Source organism: Zeus faber, assembly GCF_960531495.2.
Source record: "Zeus faber genome assembly, chromosome: 16".
Classification (NCBI taxonomy): domain Eukaryota; kingdom Metazoa; phylum Chordata; class Actinopteri; order Zeiformes; family Zeidae; genus Zeus; species Zeus faber.
In genome coordinates this window covers 2,373,668-2,396,655 of record NC_137202.1, presented here as the reverse complement: position 1 = coordinate 2,396,655, position 22,988 = coordinate 2,373,668, and the positions used below count along the sequence as shown (strand labels likewise).

General features: G+C 43.4%; 2 protein-coding genes across 8 annotated transcripts in view; one reads left to right on the top strand and one right to left on the bottom strand.

Annotated features, from left to right (window-relative positions):
* The first annotated feature begins 51 nt into the window (after nt 1–51).
* cox15 (cytochrome c oxidase assembly homolog 15 (yeast)) lies at nt 52–7,838 on the top strand. Of its 2 annotated transcripts, none has more exons than XR_013844584.1 (9): nt 52–229; nt 628–815; nt 1,158–1,280; nt 1,400–1,586; nt 3,810–3,977; nt 6,046–6,127; nt 6,217–6,430; nt 6,536–6,649; nt 6,758–6,896. XR_013844584.1 is itself a non-coding variant. In XM_080016583.1 (9 exons), exons 1-9 carry the CDS (start codon nt 152–154, stop codon nt 6,887–6,889), a joined length of 1,227 nt encoding a protein of 408 aa, XP_079872709.1. In that variant the 5' UTR covers nt 52–151; the 3' UTR covers nt 6,890–7,838. The 2 variants fall into 2 exon arrangements, 1 of the variants encoding a protein (XP_079872709.1); XM_080016583.1 differs by having other exon boundaries at nt 6,276–6,430; nt 6,758–7,838.
* Nucleotides 7,839–9,891: 2,053 nt separating this feature from the next.
* Nucleotides 9,892–22,988, bottom strand: part of LOC307241976 (A-type potassium channel modulatory protein KCNIP2) — a gene marked incomplete at its 5' end in the record, with an annotated part of 193,848 nt that continues 180,751 nt past the window's right edge. For 2 of the 6 annotated variants that reach the window (XM_080016274.1, XM_080016273.1), the window contains 8 exons: nt 9,892–9,964; nt 11,320–11,382; nt 11,532–11,636; nt 11,720–11,827; nt 12,009–12,079; nt 12,471–12,540; nt 12,674–12,794; nt 13,485–13,587. In XM_080016274.1, coding sequence (XP_079872400.1) covers nt 9,917–9,964; nt 11,320–11,382; nt 11,532–11,636; nt 11,720–11,827; nt 12,009–12,079; nt 12,471–12,540; nt 12,674–12,794; nt 13,485–13,587 — 689 coding nt within the window. In that variant the 3' untranslated portion in view covers nt 9,892–9,916. Of the gene's footprint in view, nt 9,965–11,319; nt 11,383–11,531; nt 11,637–11,719; nt 11,828–12,008; nt 12,080–12,470; nt 12,541–12,673; nt 12,799–13,484; nt 13,588–15,874; nt 15,999–22,988 lie in introns of those variants that run through there. The other 4 variants (XM_080016277.1, XM_080016276.1, XM_080016272.1 and 1 more) reach the window with 3 other exon arrangements.

Below are 22,988 nucleotides of genomic sequence, written 5' to 3'. Positions count from 1 at the left end.
GAGTGACGAGTGATGACATTGTGATTGGCCAGTCTGCGGTGGCGTCACGGGTCAGAGGTTGGCGCTGTCATGGCGGCGCCTGGAAACAAACTTGTGTAAGGTTCTCGCCGAGGAAAGCGGCGACAACGAACCTAGCTGCACCGAGGAGAAGATGCTGCTCCCTTCGCTACGGACGGCGGTGTTCGGCGCTTGTAGAAACGCCGGGAAAGGCTTCCACCACCACGGCGGCGTGAGTGTGAACACGGCTGTTCTAGCTAAAAGAGCTCATGTGAATGAGGCCAGATAGAGTTTAATGTTGGGCATATATGTTCAAGTTCAAGAGATTATGTGTCACATACATATACATACGGTCATACATATATGCAGTGAAATGTCATGACACCCGGTGATGACGCACAATAAGCTCTATAAGCTCCAAAAATACTTAAAAAATACCAAAATGTGCGTAATCGAGGCAGCCGCAAGGGGAGGCGCCACAATCGCGTTGTTACGTGTGGTTTGGTGAGCGGACGGTACCGTGTTTGGTGTCGTGTGGTCCCGTCCTCCAGTTCCACATCAACTTCCTGGTTCAACCAACAAATCACCTCTCGGCCCTTTTTTATTTTATTTATTTTTTTATCGCTCCAGCGGAGTCCACGGTGGCGGCAATGGCTGGTGCCGAGAGGTCAGAGCACGATCGCAGCGGAGACCGGCGCTTCCACCGCCCATGCAGCAGGCGCTGTCCCCGGTGCGGCCACGAACCGCATTGTGGGCCGCTGGTTACTGGGCTGCAGTGGGCTGGTGGTCGGGGCTGTAGTCCTGGGTGGGGTCACAAGGTGAAGTGTGTGTGTGTGTGTGTGTGTGTGTGTGTGTGTGTGTGTGTGTACACACACTAGGGCATTTTTGATTTATTTAAATTGTTTATTATATTTGTATAGCACAGTTCATACACAAGGGCAATTCAAAGTCCCTATATTATATTAAAAAAATGTATTATATTATTTAAAAGCAAAGACAGCATAGAATAAATCTTAAAACAGATCACGTCATAAAATCACAGGTTAATGTGTAATATAAAACATTTAACACGGACCTATGCGGGTGCACCCTTTCTGTGGAGCGCTGTGAGCCCTAAATATGCAGGTTATGTTTATTTTTGTTAATTCAATGACTTGCAGATTAACAGAATCCGGGCTGTCCATGGTGGACTGGCATCTTGTGCGAGAAATGAAGCCTCCTCAGACACAAGCCGAGTGGGAGGCTGAGTTCTCGAAGTACCAACAGTTTCCTGAGTTCAAAATGTAGGATATCAAATCAATCTGTACAGTTTCCTTTCAAATTTAAACAATGTCTTTGTTTTACAGCTCACAGTCTCCTCACTTATAAATATTGTGCTTTGGGTCGCTGTGTATATTTGTAGCATGAACCATAATATGACCCTATCGGAGTTCAAATTCATCTTCTACATGGAGTGGGGTCATCGCATGTGGGGCAGACTGGTTGGCTTGGCGTACATCCTGCCCACCATCTACTTCTGGAAGAAGGGATACTTCACCCGCTCAATGAAGGGACGAGTGCTGAGCTTGTGTGGATTCGTCTTCTTCCAGGTAATAGAAAAACTTCAACGGGGTGACAATGTTGACACTAGGGCTGTCCCTGACCAAAGATTGTCCTAGTCCACTATTAGTCGTCAATTAAGCCATTAGTCGACTAATCGTTGCACATTTATGATATTAATTTAATTATTGAAATATATGTTTTGGGGCATCAAAAAATGGCTTGTGTTCCAGGGTTGAAAAAGAATGTTATAACTAACATTGTTAACACCGGGCTACATTACAGATAAAGGAAAAAGCTAACAACCAGCCTTTAAAATATTAATTTCATTTACAAGGGCTGCGTGCACAAAGCAAGCCGCCTGTTAATTACACCGGTTAAACATTACATCAATTAAACTTAATGGGCGATATCATTGTTTTATTAATGTGCACATTCTAATAACATTGACATAATTTGCTCTGGAATGTGGCGTACGGAAGATCGTTTGCCTGGTGTTGGCGGCCCCTCGTCTGGCACATTTTCCAGGGCTGGGGATCCGCCGATGGCCCCTCCGCCTGACCTCCCCTCTTCCTAGGGGCACGGACACCCTTACTTGCTGCACCTTCCCTGTCCCCTGCCCCTCGGGGCTGGGGCGCACTACCGGCCCGCCTCCACCCGGTCCGTAGAGGCATTTAAAATACGATTTCAAATGGCTCTTATAGTCGACACAATATTTGTTATAGTATACTCAATATTTCTTCAGACTTTTAGACTACTCAGAACTTCCATCTAAATGTCAGGGAAATTAGTCGTAAGAAACATCCCTATTCTGAATGTGTCGGAACAACCAGCGAGGGGACTGAACATTTTGTGAATTTATCAGTAACACCAACAAAATTCCTTACAATTACTTAAAATATGAATTAAATTCACAAGCCCTGCCGGGCACTAATGCATGAAGCTAGCCACCTATTAATCACCGGCAAAAGCCGCTCATCAAAAGCAGTAATTATTCTTCTGAATGTGTCAGAACAATCAGCAAGGAGACTTAACATATATTTTTGTTAAAATTTGGTTCAAATTGAAAAGCCCTCTTGCGTTTCCTACAAGGGTCCAGCCATATATATATTAAGGTAAATTTTTGACAAGGTGCAGTTCCCAAATTGATTTTTTTTTTCTATGACGAATAAACAACTTGGTCGACTAAAATTGTTCTTGCAAGGCGACTTAACATATATTTTTGTTAAAATTTGGTTCAAATTGAAAAGCCCTCTTGCGTTTCCTACAAGGGTCCAGCCATATATATTTTAATGTTAATTTTTGACAAGGTGCAGTTCCCAAATGGATTTTTTTTTTCTATGACGAATAAACAACTTGGTCGACTAAAATTGTTCTTGCAAGGAGACTTAACATATATTTTTGTTAAAATTTGGTTCAAATTTAAAAGCCCTCTTGCGTTTCCTACAAGGGTCCAGCCATATATATTTTAAGGTTAATTTTTGACAAGGTGCAGTTCCCAAATGGATTTTTTTTTTCTATGACGAATAAACAACTTGGTCGACTAAAATTGTTCTTGCAAGGAGACTTAACATATATTTTTGTTAAAATTTGGTTCAAATTGAAAAGCCCTCTTGCGTTTCCTACAAGGGTCCAGCCATATATATTTTAAGGTTAATTTTTGACAAGGTGCAGTTCCCAAATGTAAATTTTTTTCTATGACGAATAAACAACTCGGTCGACTAAAATTGTTCTTGTCGACTAATGTTTAGTCGACTATTTGGTGGCAGCCCTAATTGACACATTGGCATTTAGTGAGTCATTCATAAAGTCTAACTAAATACATTTAGAACATATTCACAAGTAAACTATTAGCACATGTCAATATGAAAATTGTATATTTCCACTGGTTTATTGATTGATGTACTCTTTTATCCTTATAAAGAAGTTCTGCGTGCAGTATAAACATCTAGTGCAGATGGAAACACTACTTGTACGGACATCAAGACTCAGCAATACATGGATCATGAAAAAAATATTACCTTAGTGAATCAGTGGTGAATCAATTAAACCTTATGACAGAGCAATTCAAAGGAAATGCTTGGCAAAAGAGCCAGATTCCGAGGATGCTTTTAAAAAGATTTTACCCAGCAACCATTGGAGTAACCTCTCCTATTGCACTTTGAGCAACTGGCAACCTAGCCTCAGAAAAAGTAAATGATCATGCTGAGTTATAAAATATCTGAACGTATCTTGTGACCATGACACGTTCTATCACTGACCCTCCGTCTCAGGGCCTTCTAGGGTGGTACATGGTGAGGAGTGGTCTGGAGGAGAAGCCTGAGTCCCATGACATCCCGCGGGTCAGCCAGTACCGCCTCTCCGCCCACCTGGGCTCAGCTCTGCTGCTCTACTGTGCCAGTCTCTGGACTGGGCTCACCCTTATGCTACCGGCCAACAAGGTATGAAGGAAAAGAAAGAAACAGTCTTTATTTGTATTTATTTGTCACGCAACACATGCTTGCACACACACATGCTTTTGATGGTGGCCGGTGAAATGGATCCTCTGCTTTTGACCCATCCTGGCTTGTCCTTCCTCCGTTGGCACAGCCAGGAGCAGTGGGCAGCATACGTGGACGTGCCCGGGGACCAGGTGATAAGTGTCCATCGCTGGTCAGACAATGATGGGTGCATGTTTTTGGTGGGGGTCCTTACTGACGTGAGGTGGAGGAAACCCCATGTGAGCACGGGGAGAACATGCAAACTCCACACAGAAAGGCTCCTGTTTGGGAGATAACCCGCCGGAGCACGGTGCCAACAGCGCCCCAGGCGGGAATCGAACCCAGGACCTTCTTGCTGTGAGGCAGAAGTGCAATGCACTGCGCCACCGTGCCACCGAAAAGCAGGGATGTTCGAAAAATCTGATAACATATTAACTCACTTTAGCAAAAAATAAGGACTTATTAGTCAGAAATTTACATTTGAAGTATTCATGATTCAAAATAATTATTTGTCACATACATGACACTGTACAGCATGTAGTGAAGTGTTTTTTGGCAAACTCTAGCGTGTGTGTGTGTGTGTGTGTGTGTGTGTGTGTGTGTGTGTGTGTGTGTGTGTGCGCACTGTACATTGTGCAATGTTTGAGAACTGAGAAATGTCAAGGAATACAAAACAGAAAACAGCAGCAATGAGGTCTCAGAATCATGTGTGTACTGAGAGTACAGCAGAGGACCCAGGACACAGCCTTGGGAGGCTCCTGTGTTGAGGAATCCGATTCGATTGACAAAATTTGGATGCAGCACTAAATAAATAAATCCCCCATATGTTTAAATGACTGTCCCTCCCACTAACTTGTGGTGCGCAAAGCTGACGAGTGGGAGCGACTCAGCCGAGCAACTGAAAAGTTCTCCCCAGCAAATCAGAATGCATTTACAAAGTTGAATAGCAAATAATTGAAATAAACAAAAAACAGGGTAAGAATAATAGTTCCTCAGCTAATTATTTTCTTATTTCAATGGAGTCTTGGATTTTACTATCATGACACCCAAAATGCACAAAATAAACCCATGTGCTAACTTCTCTTACCTGCACTGTCTTTCTTCCTACTTACTGTTTCTTTCTCACCCACCTCCTAGAATTGCTGAGACACATATACACATAATTCATGTTAGAGAGTTCTCACCGCGACGTGGTGGTCCGTGACGTAAACCTGGCTCGCTATCAGGACCAAAACCGAGAGTATGAAAGATGTTTCTTCTGCAGAATAAAGAAAAAGACACAGAAGCACTTTAGACACAGTGAATGCTGTCCATTCTAGTTCTACATTTGAGGAAGTCCGCTATTATGCAGAGAAAAGGTTGGCGTGTCCTGTGACTAGCCATGTGATTCGTTTGAACAGAGGAAATACAATAAACACTATCGGTGCTGGGAAAAACATACATGGAGTGTTTACACAAATGGTCCTTTTATGAGACAGAAAAACACATAACGACTAAAAGAGTTGTACCATTTGTGGGCAGGAATGTGAAATATTTTGACAAAGAGGAGCCAAAAGGAATACAATCTTGAACACAGGTCTTAAACAAATAAAACATATGCCCCTTAGAATTAAGACATCATTGAGTTGCAACACAATATGAATCAGTAGTTTTATCATTTTTACCTGGCATTTGCTAAAAACCTTTCTTTTCAGCATGGTGACTGTGATTGGAAAAACACTAATAAGTCAGTAGTGTCTTAGCTAATTTAAGAGGGAAGATCATTTACTTTAATCTTTCACTCTTTATTCAACCTGGACTTAACAGATCATTTGGACCAATCAAATGATAACCAGCTTACAAAACAATCAGATGTATTGGTGAAATGGAAGTGTTGTGTGGTTAAAGGCCCTGGTCTAGTGATTGTTTAGCTCAGTCAATCGAAGCTGGAAAATAAAACTATGTGTTTACAAATGTCTGGAGCCTCACCTTTCCCCAGAGTTTGATGGGGTTCTTTTTGGGGGGTTTTTTTTTGCTGTGTATTTTTCAGCTGGTGGAGACCAAGCGTCTGACTCAGCTGAGGAGGTTTGCCAAGGGGACCGGAGGGCTGGTCTTCCTCACTGCCCTGTCTGGTACGGAATTCAGCGGCTGTCTCCTTATTACACATACCGCTTAAATCAACCCTTAAGTATTAATCCACATATTCATATCTTAAATGCAGATAACCATCACGTCATGAAACTGTGCAGAGAGCTGAGCATCTGGTGTATGGTGTTCCAGGTGCGTTTGTTGCGGGCCTGGATGCCGGGCTGGTCTACAACTCCTTCCCCAAGATGGGCGAGCGGTGGATCCCCGATGACCTGTTGGCCTTTTCCCCAGCCCTCAAGAACGTCTTTGAAAACCCGACCACTGTGCAGTTTGACCACAGGATTCTGGTACGTGAACACACGTTTAAACGAACTGTTACAGCAGTGAATTGATGAACTGTAAGGGCACCAGTATGCCGCTGCTTCAGTGTCCACCCTGCTCTTTTTTCCCAGGCCATCTCCTCTTTGACGGCAATCACTGGCTTGTATTTATTCTCAAGAAGGCTGGTTCTGCCAAGGAGGGCAAGGGTTGCCATTAGCCTCCTAACAGCCATGGCTTATGGACAGGTAGGCTCTCAGCCAGACCTTTTTAATTTTTTTTTTTTTTTTTTAATTCATATTCTTGTAATTGAATTGTTAAACATCTTTTTAATTTTTTTCTTCTCTTCTCTTCAGGTTGCCCTCGGTATCAGCACCTTGCTGCTGTACGTGCCCACACCACTCGCAGCAACGCATCAATCTGGCTCAGTCGCCCTCCTCTCGATGGCTATCTGGGTCCTGGCAGAGCTTCGCAGAGGGGTCAAATGAATGCCTGCCCTTGATATGGACAAATCCTTCGTCTAGCCGCCAAAAAGCTGCTGATTTTCTGCGTTGCTTACTGGCAACAACTCAATCACAGTCAATAAATAATTGTATTTGGGTTTTTTTTTAAAGCGAGAGGACGGTAATTCTAAAATAAGAAGAACGTCGACCTTGGAAATAAGATATTGGGCTTGTGGTGTGTCCACTGCTGCATCGCAATTTGTTATTACACTGCAGGCGATTCTATCTGGCGGTACAACATTGTCTCATGTTTTTATTGAGGAAAGATTATTGAAGTGAGTTGACCACTGACTCTTATTACATAGTTCAGCTGATATCATTGTAACTAATTGCGTATGGCTAGCTAAGACTAAATGATTTGCAGGACATTCCACCAATGTCTACACAACTTAAAACATGAAACGTGTAACTGTTCATTTTCAGTGTGAAACTTGAGCTTGTTTTGTTGTACATAGAGCTGGAACTAATGAATTATTTCAGCCCTGCATTTTTGATCTTGCAACACAAGAGCTCATTTCCATTCTTTAATTTAAGTGAAATTTGAGATTTTTTTCACTGCACACACAGTAGTTGAAAACAGTCGATATCTGCTTCAAGTGTCAATACCTTTTTTAAATTGTCCAAAGGTTATAGAGGTTTCACTGGCTCCTGGCTCATTAAACCTGTGCCTTGTCAAACAATGCACTGCCTATTTACTTTTATGCAAATCCGTTTTGAGAGTGGTTCTTGGGAAGTGGCTAGAGCGAATAATTTGTGTTATTTGTACAGTTAAATCATTTCTTAACACTTTGCAAGTGTGCTTAAAATGTCAAACTCTTATGACGCTTTTTGTGGAATCTTGCATTTGGCCTTTGCTTTGTCACACTCAGACGTGCTTATGTGACTGCATCGTCCCGGTTCAATAAAGGCGGCCCTGCGGTCCAATCACACGCCAGTCAATGTTTGCATAGCAACTGTGTTTTTTTAATTGTCTCTGTACAAAATATACACATGGAATATGCAATGCAACCAGTTGAGGCTAGCTATCTAGACACACTCAGTACAACAGATTAGTAGGTTATCATTGCTCTAGACACAGTACATGCGGGTATAGACATGTTTAACTTCAGGTCAGGAATGGAGGTCACTAGTGTAACTGTGGACAAGGAGCAATCAGAACCATCCCCCCAAAGTGAAGTAATAGAAAATATACTTGAGTGCAGAAAAAAATAAATTGCACGTTAGATGTTAAGTCCTGATTAGAATGTTATTGTTCTTCCACGTCTGCTTATGGTCAAAGCCAAATGCGTGTGGTGGCTGGAAAGATGAGAAATTGCTGAGAACATTATTGCTTTTGCCACATAGGTGTCTCTTCAAATGGCTCCAAAAGAGTGAGGAGCTTGCTGCGCATCCACTTTCACTTACTGGCGTAGAGCTCACGTATAATTTGACTTAAAGTGGATAATTCGGTACAAACATTAGGACTTCAAAAATAAAAGGCTATCTTGAGGTGTGCGGTTTGAAATTCCACGTAGGGTTTAACGGTGATTGGTTAAAATGTATGAACACTGTTTCATCTCTGATTGCCCCTTGTCACACTTCCCCACCATGTCTCCCTCTCTCTCCTCCTCCTCTCGAAATCAGGAAGGTTTTAATATGCCGCTTCGGTGGTAAAGATGTCTGTGTCTTTGGTGTAACAGAGAGAGGAAGAATGTGGGAAGGGGGCATGGGATAAAAATGATGTGCCATCCAATCGCGTATCTCTTAGCAACAATTGCCGTTCTCCTGCACACACACACACACACGTAATGACTGGTACTCTAAGAGCAACGGGAGATTAATGATTTGTGGAATAATTTTTCTTTCTACGCAATAGAAGCTGCTGCCTTCACTTCGCCTTTTTCCGATTACATGTAATTTCACAAGTCCAATACTTCCCTTTTGAATGTGAGTTGACCAGTGTGACTGACATGACCCGCATGTTACGAGTTGCCTGTCGTGATCAAACAAAGCTTAGTGCTGCCCTAATATTATCGCGCTGCAAATACTAGAACAGTACAACAGTCAACACATATCCACAGCTTCAAATTGTAGGAGGTCGTTGAACAGGGAGTGGGAGTGGTGTCTCTCTCGACCACACACACTCATACAAAATGTAACCACACACAGGGTGAGGCACCTTTGGATGGTGGGGAACAGCGGACAGACTTTGGAGTATCTCTGTAAATACATAATTGGATATTAGTGACATCATCATGCGATATTGAGATTGAGTTCTTCATCGAAAACGACACCCCTGTGCTTCCATCCGCCGTTTGCACTTGCCAGGCCCTCATTTCTTTCAGCAATTGGTCCCTGATTCCAGTGGAAGGAATGTATCCTCCCTTTGGCCACCGGGTGGCGCTAGACATACTTCATTTCACAGCCAGGGCAAGTAAAGCAGCCCAGGAAGGTCAAAATCCATAAGAGCAGAGGTGGGATCAGCTCAGGGTCTCAAATCTGGGTTTTTCGATCTTGTTTGGGCTGAGCCGTTACCGGCTGCGGAAGTTCTGTAAAAATGAATGTTGAATAAATGCGTGAATGAATTAAAAATAAGGTGGGGTGTGTCTACGAGCCAGCCTCCTCCTCTTCTCTCCGCGTCTTTGGGGAAGTTAAGGTTCTGGATGACGAGAAGCAGAGTAGGAGGAGCTCCGCTGTGGCCGCGGGCGATCCAGGCGAGGGAGAGGAGCTCCATTTCCCTTTCTCTCTCTCTCTCCCCCTCCTTCTCTCCCTCTCTGGTCACACTGTACTGGCCACACTGATCTTAATGGAGATACAAAACAATATACACGTACCGATATACCTGCAGATGCACACGCATGTGCGCGCGCACACACACCCACACACACCCACACCCACACCCACACACACACACACACACACCCACACCCACACCCACACCCACACACACACACACACACACACACACACACACACACACACACACACACCCTCATCCCTTCCCAGTGCCAGTGTGTGCTCTGCTCTTGACCCTTAAATGACGTTGTCGAACAACTGCATGGACTGCATGATGTTTTCATCCTGGGAAGGGAAAAGAGACACAAGGACAAATGGTCACTTACAATATACCATTTGTGTGTATAGACTAGACAGGAGTTTAATACCTTGTCAACAGCTCGGATGTGTTTATCCACAGCCTTCTTCAGGAGAAGGGTGTGTGGGATGCATGGACAGAATTCCTTTTTTGCTTGGTTGATTTCCAGATAATAGCGCTGAATTCCTCTTGATTTCCTATTTGTTTAAACGCTACCCACCTTTAAAGTCAGGCCCATATTCAATTTTCACTCATGTTATCACTGATAACTTTACCCATCATGCATTTTGTTTATTTGTTGCTTCCCTTTGAAGCACAACTCATGCAAAAATGAAGAAATTGGTACTTCTATGTTTTTTTGTACAAAAAAATCTCCCCCCAGATATATTTTTCCTGATGGTCATGATGTCATCAGACACACACACTCGTTTATAAAAAGTACAGTACAGCCAATCAGATAAAATCGTCAAAGGAGGAAACCGCGGCCACCATACACAGCTACACCCACCCACAGAGCTGAGCTTGCTTCACAAAGTTTACATCATACCTTTTCGTACTGTCCAACGAGAAGGTTTGTACCCGTCCCTCAAAGGTCAGTTCATGAATATTTATTAGGGCTAATCCACTCCCTCATGGTTCTGGGATTGTTGTTGATAAAACCATATACAACATGATATTAGAACAGACAATAAAATAAATGTTGCTGAATGTTCAATAATGCCGTGTTTAAGATTTGTAGCAGGATTGTTTATTGTAAATTTTGCCTCTTTTGTCTTGAAACATGCTTTTTGTTTTTCTTTTTAATGGTGACCAATATTGATTGATACATGGGGCAATTGGGACTGAAATTGATCCCATGTCTTCTAAGCTCTTTGTGTGGGGACGTGAGGGACAGTTGCTCTATGATGGACACAACAATCCCTTTTCCCCACATATTGGGGCTGGGGGTCATATATTGGCACAAGTGAGTTCTCCAAAGTCTCCCTTTTCCGACAAGGTTTGTCTTGTTGTGTTGTTTTTTTTTTATTTGTTTTTTTTTAAACAGTTCTTCCATTCTCATTCGTGCAGGTCTTCTTGGAGGAGAGGCATAGAATCTGATTTATTTCATTGCATTTGCTCTTGGGTTCAATCTCGTCTTTGGGAAGGACCAAATGACCGGCAAAACCTTAAGGTAAGGGATTCAAAAGCTTGTTGTTCCATAGCTGTTGGCCGCATGCAACAAAACAAAACCCTTGATAAGGAAATTAACTCCTTTCTAGTCTTTACCAGCTGTGTATCCTAGTCTAGATGAATCTTAAGCTGGTGTTCCCAACTTCTGTACATCTGTAATTTTGTCCCATACCTTTTGACATGACTCAATGAACTCGTCGATGGTGACCACTCCATCCTTATTCCGGTCCATTTTCTGAACAAACAAAGGAGGGGAGACGGAAAGACGGGACATTTACTCAATGAAACACTAAACACCCCGCGTCCCCCTTTGGTGGACTTCAGCGACGTCCCAGTGGCTGGCAGTGGAACAGGCCTTTTTAGGAAAACAGACAGTTGTTTGACCTGAAAGAAGCGCTCCATGTGTTCCCTCGGGGTGTCGTCCTGCATCGTGGGGTACGTGTACTTCCCCATCATGTCGTAGATGGATTTCACGATATCCAGCATCTCCTGAACAGCGGAAGCAGGAGAGACGGGAGAATGAGAAAAGCTTCACAGCTTGAGTATTTTTGTGTATTTTCCCAGCACGTTACCTCTTTGGTAATGCAGCCATCTTTATTTAGGTCATAAAGGTTGAAAGCCCAGTTCAAACGGTCGTTAATGGTCCCTCTCAGGATGATGGAGAGACCGAAGACAAAGTCCTGGGAGAAGAGGAGGACCCATGTACAATAAATAAAACGTCCCATCGTTCTCAGCTCTGTGAGCTGCTCATGAGACAGGACAGGAAGGACATTCTAATTTGATGAATTTGGCTGCAGCTGCAAAAAAATAAAAAATATATAGACTTTTATTTCTCAAAGGCTGAATAAAAATAGTGCTCACCTCAAAACTAATGGATCCATTCTTGTTTGTGTCAAAAGCTTCAAAGAGGTAATGTGCGTACATACTCGAATCTAGAAAGACAGAGACACACAGCGTGCTCTTGAAACACGGAGGCACATCTTTGGACAATACTTAAGCAACCGAGATTAGTCACGGGAGCTAAATTTAGCCCAAGCTTCAAATAATTTTGAATACAAAGTGTTTACATGTGGTTAACCTGAATATCCCTATGGGGATTATTCAAGTCTGATCTTATCTTAACTCCTCATTTAATAACCAGGCATTGAGTGTATAAGTGCAGCCTAACGTCTACAGAACTGGTGTTTATGATCGTTCCAGACAGTTTTTAAGTAGTTTCCCTCTAAAAATCCTAATTTTAAAGTCGGAACAAATGGGGGTTGGAAAAGGGTTCTGGACCCATATCTAAGACCATAATCTCAGTCGTAGGAGTCGGCCACTCACCTCCCTGCGGGAAGAACTGGGAATAGATGGTTTTGAAGGTCTCCTCGTTGACCACCCCGCACGGACACTCCTAGACCACAAAATAAGGACAGAATATGAAAAACCACCTTGAAGAACGGTTCCTATCACACCTATTTACATACTGTAAACAACACAAGTGTTATAGGCTACATATGCCCGCCCACCGCCGTGGCCAGACGTACGTTTTTGAAGCCGCGATAGAGGACCTGCAGCTCCTTCTTGGTGAACTTGGTCTGCTCCTGCAGCTTGTCCATGCTCTCGGGGCGATGGCACACGGTGGAAAGCTCAAAGTCATCTTCCACGCTGTCTGCGAGAGGGAGACACTGGTGTTGGAATCTGTCACACACACACACACCCACACACATACATACACAGACACATACACACGACACACCGTCTGGCTACCGAAGCGAAACCAGAAATACTTAACGTACGTACATCACATCACACCAAATGATTCATTAGGGAGAGAAAACTTTTTTTTAAGTATGAAAAAAATCACTGCTATCGGATTAGAGACGTGGGACGAACTGGTCAGATAGATTCACAAAAACACACCATCGATACCTAACCCTGACCCACTGCCATTCACCGCCACCTGTTTACCTTCAAGCCAGGAACCTCTGAACCACCTCACACACACACACACACACACACACACACACACACACACACACACACACACACACACACACACACACACACACACACACACACACACACACACCCACACACACACACACACACACACGTACAAAGGTGCATATCAACCCACTTTTCACTGCTCAAAGGAACAATACGCAATTATCAAACAAGCAAAATAGGTCTGCACCATTAGATACAATAGTCATTACGCCTCATGTATTTCAATTGCACCTGTGTAAAAACTACTATGTGGACAGTGTGTGTGTGCACTGGATGAGTTGTCGGGGAGGAGGACGGGGCGAAGAGGAGAGGTAAAAAAAAAATAGAGTGAAAAGAGTGAAAGAGCACTTGCTTTGACTGATTGAGGGGGCAGCTGTGGGCTTGCAGCACGGCAGCAGCTTGAGGAATCGCTGCTTAATGGTTTTTTTGCTTTGGCTGTTGGAAGGATTACCTGCAATCACCAACCACAGCACAGAAGTTAGACTCATCGCACGCTGCATGCACACAAAAAGAAAGAAAGAAAGAAAGAAACACGCACGCACGCACGCACACAGACGTGCAAAAGTCTTTTACAACTGAATCATGCAGTGGAGTCACTCCGCTCGCTGACCTGGCTAATGGATGAGAGACCACCAGCGGTGGTTACAGCAGAGGCCCCCAGAGCACTACTACACCACGTCACCCGGAACAACAGCTGAGGAATACAGAGGTGATCGGACCAGAATCATTCATCATTCATTTCACCATCAGAAAAGACTCATCAATCTGATCAAAGCACGGCCGGTATCAAGCAGAGCTCCTACACAAAAGTGTACGTTCTGCTCATTGTGCGACATAATCAGTTTTCAGTGGCGGTAAGTGGAAAAGGCTGCGAGGCAGAGAACCTGCAAACACTTGTGTTGACAGCGCCTGCTAACTCTTGCCCCTGTGTTTCCATGGGAACAATCCCTTCATCCCTTTCAGCAGAACCCCAGCAGTCTGAGGGATGGAGGCCATGGCACCAGCGGGGGATGGTCCTCCACGTACAGTGTCTATGCTTTCTGTTTTTTGTTTTTGGGAGGTATCTATTCTTCTCTTTGGTGTAAAGGGCTGTAGTGTTCCTGCAGCCAGACAAAATGCAGAGCATCAGCCACTGGACACCCAGGTTGTGTGTGGATGTGTGTGTGTGTGTGTGTGTGTGTGTGTGTGTGTGTGTGTGTGTGTGTGTGTGTGTGTGTGTGTGTGTGTGTGCGTGCGTGCGTGCGTGCGTGCGTGCGTGCGTGCGTGCGTGTGTGTGTGTGTGTGCGTCAGTATGTTAAATCCAGTGAAAGGTAAAATGCAGGTTGTGTTGAAGCGAATACAATCACACACACATACAAAGTTCTGACAGTATACTGTGATCAACTACACCGTAATGCTTATGCTGTGTTGTTGAGAAAAGCGTTTTGTCATTGGTATGGGTTGATGAGGTTTATCAGTACAGCAGACATTGTATTTCCACACCCCCCCTCCCCCAGTGTATATTGCGTTGAAATGACTGTGTAATTAAGGTTCTGTCATTTCTGTAAGGTCTCTCAGGGGACTGGGTTCCCGAGCAGTAATACACTTTCTGCTCTGTCATTGTTAGTCAACAGAGTAGACACGTATCCTTGGTGCAGGGGTGGAAACTGCTCTTACAACCAACCAATAATGACTTACTAAAGGTCTCAGGCACACACGCACGCGCGCAGGCAGGCAGGCAGGCGTGGCACACACACACACACACACACACACACACACACACACACACACACACACACACACACACACACACACACACACACACACACACACACACACACACACACACACACACACACACACACACACACAGAAGCACCAGCTGGACACCTTCTGAAGTCGTACTTTGATGAATGTGGTTGAGATTCTGGCAAGGAAACACAAAACAATTGTTCAGTCCTCTGCTACCTCTCACACTGGATTAATCGGAGGTTCAATTGTTTTTCAGGTTGCGGTCAGATTTTTTTTTGTTATTATGTCAATAAAGTACGGATTTACTCCTCACTATTGCAATTTGTATCCACCGTTTCAGCTTTGAGGACAACCAGACATGCAGCTTCATGGACAGACACATTGTTGGAAGGATTTGCTATCTGGTGCTCAAAGCAGTGAATGTCCTCCCCTGTGATGAGCAGACTGAGGTAAATTTGACAAAATCTGTTTTCCAGAAGCAGGCCAAAAGAGACACTTTTTAAAATTATGACTTTGTAGTGAACTTCCACTAGACAATTGCCACGTCCACTGTTAGTTATATGTGATATGGTGACACTTTGAGTTATAAATAGCCAGTGTAATGAAAGGAGTGTGCTTTCACTGCTGCTGAAGTCACAATGAGTTATAAATATATTTCTTTCTTCTCCCTCCATCTGTCTCTCTCTTTCAAACTCACACACAAACAAATACAGACACCCACCCACCCACACACGCATACAGTAAGCACGCCCACATTACTAAGCAGCCAACGCAGACACTACATCTATCTATCCATCCCACTTACATTTGAGTGGAACCGTGAAATGGAGTAAACGCAAACCCATACATGCACACACATGCAAATCCACACACACGCTCGTACATTCACATTGGATGACGTACCCTTAACACATCCATCACTTTGCCATCCTCTTATCCAGGGGATGAGATGCCCTTCCCTTCCTCCCCCCTCTCCCTCCCTCTCTCTCTACCTCCACATGTCTCACCTTCGTTGGTGATGTCGATTAGTCCCAGGAAGTGCATCAGTTTGAGGGAGCTGCAGACCACCAGCAGGATGCCCACCGTCTGCAGCCCCTCCACCTCCCACTCGTCCCGGAAGAACAGATGCATCCCTCCGTCTCCAAGTGCCCGTAAAAACCAACGCGGGGGAGTGCCTTTTATCGGTGGCCCTCCCCGGTCCCAGTCTGGCCAACGGCGTCCTCCCCCACTTTCAGAGAGAAGAGTCCGGCGTGAGCGGGCCTGTCTCCCTCCCGCTCCTCTCCTCTGACCCTGCCTCCCCCTCCACCTCCACCTCCACCACCACCACCACCACCACCACCACCACCTCCGCCTCTCTCAGTCTCCCACCACAGGCCAGTGTTTGGACATCCTGACTCTGGGCTCGGCGGGCTCTCTCTCTCTCTCTCTCTCGCTCTCTCTCTCGCTCTCTTTTCCCAGACGGCAGATTGTTATTCTCTTTGCCTCTTTCGGTGGAACGGTTAGCGAGCGCGAGGGAGACTGTCGCCCTGTGGCGCTGTCACAGGCAGTTTGGGCTCCGGGGGAAGTTTTCGCAGGTCGCTCGATTCATCCTGGCACGGAGGCGACAACAGTTTTCCAAGAGCGCTCCCTCTCCTCTGCTTCTCTGGATATCGACTCTCAAACTCTCTGTTACTTGCTAGCGCTGTCGCTCTCCCTCTCGCTCTCCCTCTCCCCTTCGCAATCTCTCGCACTTGTTTCCCCTTGCCTCCTTACCTCCGTTCGTCGCCTCCCGCTGCGTCCCTCCCTGCCTGTAATTGGGTCAGTGGTGGGATGGAGTGAAGGGAGATGAGGAAGACTGAGGTGGGGAGAGAGAGAGGGAGAGAGAGAGAACAACAGCAAAAAAACAGAAATGGAGGCAATGGTAGGTGAGGATGAGAAGCGGGCGAGGGTGGGGGGCGTGAGGGGGTGGTTGGTTGGTGGTGGGGGTGAATACTAACGAGTTTGTGTGAGAGGAATGAGGAATTGTGGAGGTGAAATGGAGAGAGTGGTAGAGAGGTGGGGTGGGGAGCAGGGGGGGTAGACGGGACGTGAATAGGAGGAGGAAATAACAGGGACCCGAGGACAATAGGAGGAAGAGTGATGGGTCTAGAAAGAGGCGGAGGGTGGGTGGGTGGAGGAGAGCGACTGAAATTGGAAGGAGAAAATGGAGGCAAACAATCTGACCCAACAGCTCAGATGTGGCACTTTTCCCTTGAGTGACGAGTCTGACACACGCACACACACACGTACACACCATCACACCCGTGTGTGTGTGTGTGTGTGTGTGTGTGTGTGTGTGTGGATGCGTGTGGATGTGTGCGTGTGTGTGTGGATGCGTGTGGACGTGTGCGTGTGTGTGTGTGTGTGTGTGTGTGTGTGTGTGTGTGTGTGTGTGTGTGTGTGTATTTGTATGTATGGCGTGTAGGAGCTCCGGGATGTTACAGCTGCTACGTGATGCACTGATGCCACAGCTGGCAATCCTCACATCCTGCAGTTCTAGATAGATACTACAACTCAGTTAAAGAGCATCAAAAAGCACAATCTACCAAAAGATTTAAATAATTATGATGCAGCCGCAATTGTTTTTAATACAGAGTCTACTTAACCTTGAAGAACGCAAAAAAACATTTGTCCTGCAGCTGGTAAGGTTCCCCTTTGCAGAGCCAAAATGGAATTGCTATTTTTAAAAACAAAACAAAAACAAGAAAAAGAGTTGAAGGGTGTGTGCAATGTGTGCATGCATGTTCTCTGTCCGTGTGTGTGTGTGTGTGTGAGTGTGTGTGTGTACCTGGCCGTCCCAGAAGACTGACAAAGTTTTCAAAGGGCTCGGTGTGTCTGTCTGGTGATTAATGACTCCCTCACCTAAAAACGAGTCTCATCGCCATAGCTACCAAGCCCCGAGGGAAACCAAAGGGCAGCCTGGTATGAGGCCGCCTCCCCTCCCAGTGTATCACAGGGAGGCTCGCTGCTTCAACATAAAGCAACGAAAAAAATAAAAGAAATAAGACGTTCTTCTGCTCATTGTCAACGGAGGGATGATGCCTTCGCTCCACATTCTAAAGTCCCGCTGCTATATTTGGGTGCTTGATAACACTGGACAAATAAAGTGCCGCCACAGAATGTCCCAAGAATCCCCAAAATCTCTCTTGAAGGCACTGCTACAGAACATAGAGGAGACTAGATATTCAGAGAATCAAGCTTTTAGCATTGGGCTGGATAATATAACATGATGGTTTGGTTAATTATATAGGCACCGACAATCAAATATTCTTGATCTGAATAAATATCCCTCAGTGAGTCCTTAGCGTTCAGGGCTGAGTCAGATTCCAGACTTTAAGGCGGCGAGTCAAAGACGATGGGGCTAAGATTTTAGTGAAGGACAAATACCAGAATATTGAAGGTCTGACTGGATGGATTTTTTTTCTGAGACGGAAATAAATTAAATTGAGGAATTATACACACTTGTCCAGGATTTGCGTCATACATGCCAAGACATACCCTGCGTCCATGCATGGCGTACTACATACTGTGTACTACAAACCACATGTGCATACTATTCTCTTACAATCATCTTCCCCTCATAATGCTGGCACTTCTCACACACTATTTGATGCATGTTACGGTTTCAGACGGGCTAAAAACATTGACACAAATGTTGGCGTATTTGTGCGCCGTGTGAGGCAACGCTTTCAAAGTCGTCCAAAATGTGAACTAGAGACCGGACCGAAGTCCATAGCACAGCAATCAACCCCTGTGCGCGGTGAATTAAACTGACTTGCTGGATTCAGGGGCCTTTCTCTTGCCCCCATGACCTGAAAAGAGCTGCCGACAGCTTTGAGGAAACAAAGAGGAGGATTAGACGATGAGCACTAACAAACACTTAAGCGCACGCACAGATAGATTTTAATAGGCGTGAGGTTAATCAGACCTAGCTGATTAGGCTCCGTGAGCGATATTTTGCCTCCGGGCAGAAACGCCGAATAATTGAAATACTTCCAGATTTAGACGTCGACCTGGGCAATTATTCCTCTCTAAACTGATTAAAGTGTCTAAGTAAGAGAGAGGAGGGGAGGGTTCGGCTCTGTGTGTGTCTTGTGTGACACAGACACACAAGACGCCGAGGAGGTCAGTGACAAATGGAGCTCAAAATTGGCTCGCATGTTTCCAATTAGATCAGTGAAAGAAGAGATCCATTTGCACAGATCATTAGCTTTTGAGGATATTTTTAATACCAAGATGAGGGAAAAAAACAGCTGAGCCGCTGAGTCCCTTCAGAACAAACTGAAGACAGTTGGAAATGAACGCCCGGCATTGTTCGTCATGTACACACACTATCATGTTATCATATATATATAAAGAAATATCTAAAAAGAATGAAATGAATGTAAAAAGGAGATTCTATGCTAATAAATAGCATAATAAAAGTCTACAGCTTGATAGTTATTGTTCCGTGGATCTTTGGGAACCAGTGATTCTCTTCTCTGCGGAAACTCCACAAGGCTCACTTTAGTGGAAACCCAGATATACGAGCATTTTTCAGTAACATAATTTTATTTTAATTACCTCTAAAAACAACAGGATTTCTTAACTTTTAATTCCAATGAGGAAATCCACAGAGTTAGTCTGAGGGTGCAAACCGCCATGCAACGCAATTTGTATTTAAGAGTTATTATGCAGTACCGCACTGTAACTAAAGAGGGCAGCAGAAGGACAGGCATTCAACATTTTCATCATTTCACAATCTGTTTTTGTGATTGTCCTTAATTTAAATTCTGCTCCACAACCCACTGTGGGAGGGTAATGAAAGATCTGCAGTCATTGACAAAATTGCGCGCACACACACACACACGCACGCACACACACACAACTGAAAAACATTATGTCAAGAAATACACTTATAGCTGTCGCTGTAACCATTTAAAAGACTAGAATAATGTTGAATTCACAATAGAGCTATTTTGTTAACCAAAACTCAAAATATCTGGTATGTGTGGGGTGTGCATTCAAGTTCAAGTTTAAGAGATTTTTGGTCACATACATATACATACGGTCATACATCTATGCAGTGAAATGTCATGTGCATGTGCAAAATGTGCATAATCGACACAAGGTGGTCGCGCAGTCGGCTGCAAGCGGCGGCGCCACAATCGCAATTCTGGGTTCTATAATAATATAATAGAATTAATTGTCTGTGTTTTATTAAATATACATTTAAATCCTCCTATATGAAGCCTACCTTAACTTACCTCACAGATTAGAAGTTCTGGGAGAACTGTTAAGTTTAAATATTACCAGAAGACAATTGGATTAAACAAAGCAGCATATTTAATGTCATAAATATATACGCTTCTGAGGGCAACAGACACGCACCAAAGTAAGTACTAGTAACAATAACCATAAGCAATTACAGAATACAAGGAAGGTGTATTATGAAGAATGTGTTTTAAAATGTTTTCATTCTTTTCGTGTTTTTGGGTTCCCTTTCAGATGCCTCAAAGATTTGTTACAATTATCACAAAAATAGCTAGCCCACTACACACAATTCATTTCATTATATATCTTCTCCAACTGAGGTCAATTAAACCACTTGCGCTGGAATTTCCCTCCAGGGATTAATAAAGCCTTATCTTATCTTAAAAATGTATCTTGTCTCATCTTACATTGTTCCCCCAAGGGCCGGCCTTCTGGTGAGTGTGTGTGTGTGTGGGTACCAAGAATGATCTGTATTAATCAGTGCATGTAAACAGTGTTTGCATCATTTTTAACAACATCCTCTGTTTCTTTCCATCTCCATCTCATCATTTACAATGTGATCTTCTGAAAACCTTCCAAAAAACAAGGTCCAGTCGATACTTCAGAAATATCCCGAGCCTCAGTAGCACCTAATAGAAATTCAATTTCAGCTCTCTAAGAGATTTATTTTTCCACTACTAAGGAGATTTGTTTCCTGAAAACAATGTGACGTGCAGGGAACTTTACTGGCACAGCCATTATATAAGAACGAGTCTTTTTTTTTAAACAAAAATCAAATTGCTTCAAGTTCAAGTTCAAGTTCAAGAGAGATTATTTGTCACATACATATACATACGGTCATACATATATGCAGTGAAATGTCATGACACCCGGTGATTACACACAATAAGCTCTATAAGCTCTAAAAATACAAAAAAAAAAAAAAATGTGCGTAACTGGAATTGAAGTGGAATCACACTGAATCACATACAGGGATCACACTGAATTGAGAAGCATAATAGGAGCAGTGCAGAAGTAAATATACACACACACACACACACACACACACACACACACACACACAGTATTTATATACACACACACATATGTATATATACACACACACACACACACACACACACACACACACACAGTATATATACACACATGGATGGATGTGAACTGATAAACACCCAGATATGTGACCAAGTCCTTCTTATCCAAAATGACTTGAGACTTATTTGCCTCAAGTCATTTGGTCAAAGTCTCAAGCAAGTCCCTCGTCATTTTTCCTTGGTCAAGTCAAGTCACAGGTTATGTCAAGTCAAGTCAAGTCGAGTCCTTTGTTAAGGCAAGTCAAGTCCGAAGGCAAGTCACTTTTTTACCTTACCTGCAGTAATGGGTCTTCATAAAGAGAAAAAATCAAGGTATTACCTGTCTAATAATGATATTATTGGCCTATCTAACTAACCTGTTTAAAAAGTGTGACAATGAATTTCATTTATATTATAATTCTCGAAATGAAATAAATGTAATCAAGCAAAAAACAAATAACTTTATAAAAGCCTATTTATTTCTTAACTTCTTCTCAGTCAAAGGAATATTCCCTCCCAATCACTTTTAAACAATTAAATACTGACAGCCAGACTACAAGATCAAACTTTGTTACACTGCATGTCTGTCTGTCTGTCTTTTTGCAGAATATCTCAAAAAGTTATGAACAGATTTGCACAACTTGATTTGATTGAATTAAAATGACAATGAAAGTTTTGAACCCGAAAGTGTCTTGGCACAGTTGCGGCCGCCATGATGATCTGATATGATCATGATGTGTGTGTGTGTGTGTGTGTGTGTGTGTGTGTGTGTGTGTGTGTGTTATCAGCAGGAGGGTAATGAGTCCTCGTTAAAAAAAATGTCAGGTAGCGAGGAGCTTGACTGACAATCTAATCATGACAATGCCCAGTGTGCGCCCGCATACTGGGAAATGTTATACTGACACTTGTAATGCGAACATTGACAACATTGAACATTTTAATATTTTATATTTAAAATTTTATATTTAATATTAGGGCTGTGTGATATTTTTCCTAGGCCTAGGCCACCGCTTATCCATGTCATTACCGAAATTTTGTCGAAAAGTGCACATTTTTTTAATACATTTGAAAAATGTATTTTTATTTGAGAAATTTTAACTTACAACTAAACAAATAAATAAAAATAAACACACAAATAACATTTTGACAGAATAAATGTATGTAAAAGATGACATTGACGTAGATTTTTTTCCGAGTTCTGTGAACGCCTCATCCCTTCCTTAAACAATTAGTTTTCCGAGTTCCCCACGAACGCAGCATGGCACACTGCTTGGAGAACCGTCTAAACGAGAGTGTACACAAACATCGACGGATTTATAATACCTAGTTAGACTTCTACACTTATTTTGGTGAGTAACTTAAAAGTTGTGTAAAACAGACAAGTACAGGATAAATAATCAGTGGCTTTTTTGTTGTTTATACTCTATAAACAAACATGGAGGAGTGTGATGCTTAGGGGACCAATCATGGTGCACAGGGCTTAACACAGAAAAATAAAAAAAACACTGTCCCTTGTTTACAACTTACAACTTTCTAAACACCAACTTGTGTTTGATAAGAAAATCTCAAATTGCACAATGGCCACATTCATGGATAACTACAACATTTAGCAGTCTGCTACCGAGCTGCGACAACATAAGGTGAGAGGGGACTATCGAGCCCAACCAGAGTACCTTTTTGTTTGCCGATTGCATTTTAGTTCAAAGTTTCAGTGAATGAAAGTGAACACAAATAAGTCATTGGAGTCATCATGTCTCAAGTCAAGTCAAATCACGAG